This window comes from Cynara cardunculus (assembly GCF_001531365.2).
Source record: "Cynara cardunculus var. scolymus isolate 2C chromosome LG 2, CcrdV1, whole genome shotgun sequence".
In the NCBI taxonomy this organism is placed as follows: Eukaryota; Viridiplantae; Streptophyta; class Magnoliopsida; order Asterales; family Asteraceae; genus Cynara; species Cynara cardunculus.
The window spans coordinates 58,036,573-58,045,803 of NC_037529.1; the positions used below are offsets into that span (position 1 = coordinate 58,036,573).

General features: G+C 36.2%; 2 protein-coding genes across 4 annotated transcripts in view; both read right to left on the reverse strand.

Moving 5' to 3' along the window:
* The window catches only part of LOC112506971 (phosphoribosylamine--glycine ligase), a 10,478-nt gene extending 6,296 nt beyond the window's left edge, over window positions 1-4,182 (reverse strand). The window contains exons 1-4 of one of the 3 annotated variants that reach the window (XM_025111329.1): window positions 4,084-4,182; window positions 2,024-2,268; window positions 1,048-1,421; window positions 179-709 (exon numbers count right to left, since the gene is read on the reverse strand). In XM_025111329.1, the coding sequence (XP_024967097.1) occupies window positions 179-709; window positions 1,048-1,421; window positions 2,024-2,246 (1,128 nt within the window). In that variant the 5' untranslated portion in view covers window positions 2,247-2,268; window positions 4,084-4,182. Of the gene's footprint in view, window positions 1-178; window positions 710-1,047; window positions 1,422-2,023; window positions 2,269-3,101; window positions 4,049-4,083 lie in introns of those variants that run through there. The other 2 variants (XM_025111328.1, XM_025111327.1) reach the window with 2 other exon arrangements.
* A 2,879-nt stretch (window positions 4,183-7,061) lies between these two features.
* LOC112506742 (prolycopene isomerase 1, chloroplastic) overlaps window positions 7,062-9,231 on the reverse strand; it is a 6,453-nt gene continuing 4,283 nt past the window's right edge. The window contains exons 8-9 of the mRNA XM_025110987.1: window positions 8,305-8,541; window positions 7,062-7,508 (exon numbers count right to left, since the gene is read on the reverse strand). Coding sequence (XP_024966755.1) covers window positions 7,194-7,508; window positions 8,305-8,541 — 552 coding nt within the window. The 3' untranslated portion in view covers window positions 7,062-7,193. The remainder of the gene's footprint in view (window positions 7,509-8,304; window positions 8,542-9,231) is intronic.

Genomic DNA, 9,231 nt, shown 5'->3' on the forward strand with positions numbered 1-9,231 from the left:
AATTTTCTGGACTTTCTTGATTAATTTTTCTGTCTGTTACTGTTTTAGTTTAGATTGGAGTGGTAATTCTGAAATTCGTTGGTCTGGTTCTAACACCTTCCACAATTCTACACCCTAAAGACCCCCCCCCCTCCCATCTTCAAGTTATAAATTCAACTTTTGTTGTATAAATACGAACCTGACATTCTGGATCTCCAAATCGGACATTGTACTCGATTAGTTTGGGTAATCCAGATTTCTTCTCAATCATGAGTCCAGCATACAAAACCCCAACAAACTTGCAGCCCTCTTTCGACATCCCTCTTACTGTTGGAAGAATTATAGAGCTCATAACCAAAGACTGAAGTTCTTGTGTCAAGACAGGTGCAGGTGAGTATGCCCCCATTCCACCAGTGTTTGGACCAGTGTCCCCATCGCCAACTCGTTTATGGTCCTGTGCAGATTCTAAAGGAAGGGCGTTCTCACCATCAACAAAAGCGAAAAATGATGCCTCTTCACCTTCCAAGAACTCCTCCACAATGATACAAGAACCTGCCTTGCCAAATGATCCCTCAACAAGGATCGAATCCACAGCTTCAAATGCTTCCTGCAGTGTCATAGCAACAATTACTCCTTTTCCTGCAGCCAGCCCATCTGCTTTAACAACAATGGGAGCCCCCTGTTCCTTGATATACTTCTTTGCAGCTGATGGGTCCGTAAATGTTTCATACTGCAGCAAAATTGATAAATGATGAGGAAAGGATTCTAAATTGTTTTATTTGCAAAGAAGCCAAATGATACAAATGCAAGTTAAAAACCTTTATTTTGACATATGCACTGATTCAATATCGTGTTTCTGATTTCAATATGGAAGGAGGAAACAGGTACTACCAGTTACTGCTGGGGGGGCAGGTTCAAATGATAACCATAAATATTTTGAGAATCTGGGGATCAACTATTCATGTAACAAAGAGGATAACTATCAAAGGAGAGAAATATGATCAAGGGAAAACAACACAATGCTATACAGCTTCTGAGTTCTATGTAACAATGAAAAATAGTACAAACCTTAGCAGTTGGGATTCCATATTTATCACATAAACTCTTCATAAAGTTCTTGGAACCTTCCAAAGCAGCAGCTTCTGAAGAAGGACCAAAAGCATGTATGCCAGCCTTCAGAAGATCATTTGTAAGACCTGCAACCAGAGGAGCTTCTGGACCCACCACAACAAGTCCAACTCCCCACTTATGGCAAAAAGCTATCACAGCTGAGCTATCAAATATATCAAGGTCTTCAATACAGGTGGCATCCCCTGAGTTGGAAATGCCAGCATTTCCAGGGGCACAGAAGACAGCATCACAGGAGTGAGACCGCTTCAAGGCGTAACAAAGTGAATGTTCTCTTCCTCCACCGCCGATGACTAATACAGAAACTCTTTCTTCTAGAATGCCAATAAAAGAAGAGCAATGAGAGAATACTGAAGATCAAAGTTGACTAATATTTGTATAACAGATGATATCAACGTTTCTTATTGGGAGATCCAAAATGTGACCCCATTTTTAAAAGTAAGCATTTATAAGTATAAAAAGCATGCAACATTTCAGTAAATTAAAAGACACACTCGCAAAACAGACTTCTCCTGTTACTATTCTTGAACTTCCTAACATGGCCAAATATATATTAATCTTCGGCATAAGATAAAAGGATAGCCAAAGGTGAGGAGGGTGTGTGAGTTCTTTTGATGCATTTTCCGTATCTAAATATTATACTTTAAAAAAAAAAAACTACCCAACAAAAGGCAAGTGTTTACCACGTCAAACTGAAGAGTCCAGAAGAACATAAATTACGATCATCAGTGAACATAAAGAACCAAGGATGAGAGAATTTTCTAATTAAGCATGACATTATCTACAAACAGATTGAGTCTGTCTTAATCACATAGTAAATGCATGATGGAAGATAATGAAGCAGGTAACACAAGCCATCATATTATTAACAAAACTAAATTTAACATACATCAAAACTGTAAGACATATTTCTCACCAGAAACGCCATTGTCTGAAGAAACACTGTTGAAAATGGTGGTGTACGATCGATAGCGATTTAAACGACGAAAATTCCGGGAATCACAAAATTTTGGCGATGTCCAGTTCCTGGGCTGCAGGAAGAAAAGTTGAGAAATTTTGTTTGAAAACTGTCTCTGACTCGTTACAGGCGGCTGATTTAATTTCATGGAAGCTCCAAAACTATGTGAAATGCATGCCATTGTGGGTATTTCCAAGGAGAATCTATATCAAATACAACTCAGGTTAGGAAAAATATCAGTGTCAAACATAATATGGACAAATAAGATGGCATAGCAGACTTCCAGAAACGATATCCATCAAACATGGGGAAAAAGGGAAACACATGATATGCAATCAAAACGTTTCCAACACTTGTTTCCACCATATAATGAAATATGAATTATTGGGACAATGGGAAATCATGAGATCAGGAATGTCATAATCCAGACAGAGCAGAAAACTTCATGAATGCCCTTTTGAGGTTATACTTATAGACAACATCGGATACCAGGGAAAACAAAGTTGGCAGTTGTCCTTTTGATGTCTAGGAGACTAGGACTCTTAAACATGAAATCTCACGTACTCCTGAAAGAAGCTGCAACTTTTCATTTACTTTCACCTAATCTACTACTTCCCTTCACGAGATGACATTTCTATAAATCCTTACTATTTGTCAACAATATGTTATCTTTTATATGGCCAACAGTTCCTAGTTAAATCTGACTACTCTAATTGTCATGAGCTGTTGCATACAATATTATTGCAAAAGTGGGAACAAAACCTAAGTGCTGATATGCTTACCCTATGAATTTGATATAGCCATGACAACTATTCAGCTTGACATAAACACTATTGTATAGCTAAATCCAACAAGTGAGTGTACAAACTTTTAGTTTCCAGATTCCATTTGGCTAAAAAAACAAAACATAAAATAAAAAAGAAGAGCTTATCAAATATCACCACAATGTAAAAATCCACAAGCTAGTGTGCGTTTAGATTGTCAATGTGTTTGTTCGCTAGCAAATCAATGGGTATATTTWGAMAAGCCTCTTTACCTAAAAACTCCTATTTTGCATGTACATAAGCCCATCATTTCTTGTGAAACTAAATTTGTATTTGGTAAAATTGGGTAGATTCAGGTATATTGAAGATGTTATTTGGGTATTGTTGAGTAGATGAACAATAGGGTGATTTTCTGAAATCAAAATTGCTTGGATTCTTGCTTGGATCGTGTACATCACTTTCCAAATCAGATATTTCGACCCTATAGCCTTGGGTTGCACGAAATTCTGAATATGCGATAATCCAAGAAGGAACAATCTAATTTCTTAGGCACAGAAATTAGATTATGTTACTATTGGTAATTGAATATTCCAATCCTCAGATTTGAGAGCCAAAAAAACGAGTATAGATGAGTATTTATACTCGGAGTCATCCACAAATGGATAAGGATAAGACCAAAGACAGTTGGAAGGTTATGAGAAGTTAGATCCACAACCTCCGTTAGGAACTAAATTTTGGTCCAGGGCACGGCCCCCTGACCCCCGCCTTTTGGTCGTGTCAGGATCAACCTAGTCTTATACAAGTGTGGGATCAGCATCTCTTAATTTGCATAAAAGACTAAGTAAAGATCCCCTTAGCTCTCGTATATTTACCCATTATCCCAAATGAAACCGGTGACACTAAAATCACCAACAGTTGTTAGAGGGCATAACATATTTAACTGCAAAAAAAATGCTAAAAACCTGCAAGCATTCAAATTTCAACTACTGAAAACCCAAACCATAACCAAGAGTAGGAAAATAAACACAAAAGGAGTCGAAAATAGCATGCATAATTCCATAAACCATCTAAGCTTTCATTTGAGCAAATCATCGAACCCCTGGCATGTAATATGAAATAGTTGTAAACTACAACAAAGAAACATACATGATCTTAACTTATTAGCAGGAAAGGCTTTCAACACAATCAAAATCGTGTTACATTCAGAAAAAGAGAGAGAGAGAGAGAGAGAGAGAGCGAGATGAAGTCTTGAACCTGGAGAAAACTCGGCGTATATATCTATGGGCGGCCCACCGGAGAAACAATACAACGTCGTATTCGTAACCCCCGAGGTTACGCTTACGATTGTACGCCGTGCACAGATGGTAGTACGTTAGCGAAAAGCTCGAATTCTGAAAGAAAATGTTTTGACGACTTAGTGGGCCGTGGATTATATCAATTTCTTACAACTTAGAAATTACAGATTGCCCCCTCCACGTTTATTTATTTTCACTAGGCCCCCCTAAACTTTTAACTTCTGTCATTACAGTCCTTTATTAATTATTATCTACTCTAATGAAATCAGGGAGTCGAGTAAATTACACGTTCCATCCTTATGGTTATATGTTTTTAATGATCCTTATTCCTTTTTTTTTTAAATTTCAACAGATCACTGAGTCCTTTTTTTGAAAATTCAACCGATCAGATCCGTTAAGAATATATTCCCTATTTATTCGGTTTTCAAGAAATAGTTGTCATCATCGTATTTGATTCAATTGATTGAATATTTTTTCCGTTAGTAAGTAAACAAAGAAAATTATTTGGTCTGCAGAAATATACAAACAGTTGTTTTTTCTAGGTTGCTTCAGACATGAAGAATGCTATCTTTTCTTTTACTTTATTTTTTTTCGTAACAGGGATGGGTTTAGAATATCTGTTAAATCTTAATCTCATATAAAAATCTCCAAATTTTCTACTTTTTTAATTATATTAAATTTATTGTAGATGTGTTTGAGCTAAAATTAGTTTACAGATGTTTAAGTTTCATCTCTTTGGGATTTTATAGTTTATAATGATTTTTTAAGGTTAAATTAGGTACAAAAGTTGTATATACTTTTGAAATTTTAAGGTGTTACTTTCAAATTAAATAAAAACCACTTTATATGGATATCAAAGGCCAGGGAGTCATTCTACGAATAGCATTTCCTGCTACAGTTTAATCAGCAAATGCCTAGCACGCCAATCCCCCATGTCGTGCCTTTATCATGCAAACGTCGTCCCGTTTGACTTGGATTCCTTGCATTGGCTTGCCCGTATGTCGTGCCCCTTGACTACTACCATCGGTGTGTTTAAATATGTTCCCGAGGGCTCACGCAAAGTTTCGTGCAAAACCAGCGGCAAAAGTCGTGTCAAATATGTAGCGGATTTGGGCGTTCTAGCCATGACGTCCCTCTTCTTGTACCAGTCGGACAAGTGGGGAATGTTGAGATGAACCAGAATTTCATATTTTACTATTTTTGTTATTTAATGATGCAAAGATAATTTAGATTGAAATTTCAAGGAAAAAAATTTGAATCGAATTACTTGACATTTCAACCTATAAAAGGTTGAATGATACTCGTCGTCTGGGGAAAAAAATCAAGACGATGAGAAACACTGAGTGATAAGTTATTTGGGGATGAGAAAAATTGAAATTGAAACGAAAACATCCGTTGATCATGGCAAAACAAGTAATGTCTACTTGATGATGGTGCAACGGTGACTTGAACGCTCAAAAAGTGTAGAGGAAGAACCACATAAAATACCCGTTGATCGTTCACCGAGCCTATAATTTTAGTTTGAGATGCTACAAAAATTTATCGCGTTCCATTTTATTTTGATGAGTTGTTATGTTACGAATGCATATTTCCGTTTCATGAAATGTTTCAAAAAAACTCACTAAACGGTGAGGAAAAAAAAAAGACAGAAAATAAGGTAAGTATGTGGTCAGCATAGAAACGAAGATGGGAAACTGATCGAGTTTTTGCAGGGACCAAAGAAACAAAGATGATCTAACAGTAATGAAATAATACAATGGAATGGAAATAATCATCCTCATTCTATCCTATTTTCATTTTCATTATCAATTCCAATTTCATTCCTTAAAACGAACCAAACGCCCCCTAAAATATTCATTTGAAATAGAATTAAATCTACATGGGCGGACCTATGTAGACGCTTGGGGGTCCATTTCCACTGTATTGTTTCGACTTACAGGTGCTATTGTTGTGATTCAATATGTGCCAACACATGACATCGTTGTTGGAAAACTGAGAGACTACAATAGTATATCGAAGCTTAAATTTGAGTTTTGATGGTTAATAACGACTGACAATTTGTTGAAATTGTATCTAATATTTTGTATTATATTTTGTAACTACAATTAATTTTCTTATATTTTATATTACGATAAATAATTTGTAATATTACAATGTTTATGCCAAGTTTGTGAATACATACAGTAATGTTGAAGTCTAAAAAACAGAGTCATTTTCCCTCCATATATGTTGGACCTCTATTTTCTTCTAAAAAATGCTTTGTTACAGAGTAATCTGATAAGATTCTACATATCTTGTATTATATAAGAGTCGGAGTCTTCCTCTAAAATAGGAGGGACTTGACACTCTAGAGCACCATCTGAAAGAAGAACGGAAGCTCTCAACCATTGTTTTTCGGTTTGATTCAGAAACTTGATTTCATCGGTCGTTCTCCAAGGAGATAATGTGCTTCGAATTTGAGCAATTGAGATGCATGAAAACAATACTTTCAATTATTTATGGGCCGTTTAGTAGTACCCCGTAGGTGCTTACCAGACAATTTTCCTCACCGGACGAACATGGCAAGGCCCAAGAATCTTACCTGGTAAGAGCAATGATAAGGATAGAGAGTCTTACCCAGTAAGTGACAGTGACAACTCTGACTCGGGTAAGCGCTTACCATATATATTGTTGCGCACGATACCATTTTGATATATTACAATCTTACCTAGAAAATAAATTATAGCGTTGACTCCTAACGTTAAGCGCTTACCGGGTAAGTATTTAGCCATCCATTCATTCAAAATTTTCGCCTTAAAAACGTGACTGAATGAATCCAGCTCCATCTGTTGCAGCCATTTTTCTCTCCTCAACAACTCTTTTGAAGAGTAATATGATCGGGTTTCAAACCTCATCAACCTACATGTATCCTGCAAGAAAAGCATCTACACATAATTTAAGCCATGCCTTCTTATATTCATACCACTCCCTTTTCTGTGTGTTTGAGCTACAAAGTGTCTGAAGCCATCTGAAGTTCTTCAAGTGATGAGCAGCAATGCTCACACAAGAATTAAAATAAGAGACTATGAATCATATTCCTACAGCATCAAGAAGCTCGGCGTGTTGAGAAACAGAAACCAGTGAATTAGCAACAATGGCACCGCTAGCAGCAACAGCAGGGACACCGATTCCGGGAAAGGTGGAATCCCCACAGCAATAAAGCTGTGAAATCGGAGTCGGGTGTCCAGGGAAAGACTCTTTTCCGGCTTGTATTGCTGGTCCATAAGTTCCTCTGTTCCTTCTAAGAAATCTTTGGTGTGTCAATGGAGTTCCAACTAACTTCACCTCACATTTATCACGGCTGAAACCTGGACCAAGTGAACGCTCCACCGCTTTCCATAGCACCTGAGGTATAGTTTGTTCTACTTGTTAGACTGATGATGGTTTGCCACACGATAACCAGGTAATATCCGCTACTTTTATTGACAATTTTACCCTTCATAATTGGAGGGGGTATTGAATTTCTCCGTCTCATAATCAAGGGTAACTAATTGTGAGACAAACTAAAATAGAATCGTAGACATTTGTTTTAGGATGGAGAGACTACAGTGTTCCATTTTGATACATGTCACATAAGAATCACAATATTTCCTATTGGGTAAGTAGTCAAATTAGCTCACCAATTCGCCCTCTCGTAGCAATATATCAATGCATTTTTTGACATTTAAATCTGATTATAGCAACAAAAAATAGCAAAGATAGAAGGGATCGAGACAAAAAGTTCTGGGGGAGTATCTGGGAATCGAAACATCATGTATAGTTCATATATATATATATATACATATATATATATATGTATGTATATATATATATATGTGAGGGTGAACGTCTAAACAATTTAATGAAATGAACTAGTGGTTTAAAGGAAATTGCAAAAAATGAAAAACTGAGGAACACCTTAATAACCATTCATTTGTATGATATGCATGTGTGAATACAAGCAATTTGTCTGGTATGCACACATGCATAGAAACCAGGAAACATCTTCAATTGCTTGTATGCACATGTGCATACCGCACAGATGAATGGTTATGAGGGTGTTGCTCAGTTTTTCATTTTTTGAGGGGGTTTTCTCCTGAACTCACTCGATAATAAACACAAGAAACTGAAATGATAAAAGAGGCAATGAATGTGAATCTACCTCAGATCTCTCAGCTTTGAGTTGTTTGTATTCTGTGCTTTTACGATCAAGACCTTCCCAAAGTTCAAATGGCTCGGTTCCTGGGGTGTAGGCATGTAAAACATGCTTTCCAGGAGGGGCTACATCCGGACTGAGTACACTAGGCACAGATATCAACACCACGTTTTGATCAGCATCGACTCCCCGGTTCCAATCATTTACAACTATATGATGAATTCCCAAGTCTTCCCGTATTCCCTAATATATTTAATATGTAATTAGACACCTTTACATAAAGAATCAAGGATAAAATGGAACTTTGATATGCATAACATATGAACATGAAATGCCATTCTCACGAATCACAATTAAGAAACCTAAAACCGGATGCAGAAGTTTCACCAATTTGACGAGAAAGTTTAACAGTAGTGTGACTTATAGAGTGATTATTAATTTTCTCTTCCTAAGCAAACAACATACTTCCAAAAAAAAAGCTTTCCAATTGGCAAGCAATAGCAAACAAAATACTCACAGTTGGATGAGAGTTTTTCCTGCTATTTTTTTTTCTTTTGGCAAACTCTGGTGCTTATTTCACTTTTCTCTGCCAACCGAAATATTCATTTTGCATTTTTCTTTTTCTTTTTTGCAAATGAAGTGCACGTACAAATGCAGCCATGATATTAAGGTTATGTTTGGCAAACTAGATGATAAGCTGGCTGTTAGCTTATAAGTTATAGTTGATGAACAAACTATGTTTGGCAAAACCAGCTGATAAGAATGTAAAATGACCAAAAAGAGCATCTTGAAAAATTAATCAATCATAATATTTCAAAATATAATTGAAACAAATCTCTAATAATATAATATATTAACTAATACAAACAAAATGATAACAGATTAAAAAATTATAATATATTGATTACAAGAATTTCAAATTTATTATTATAC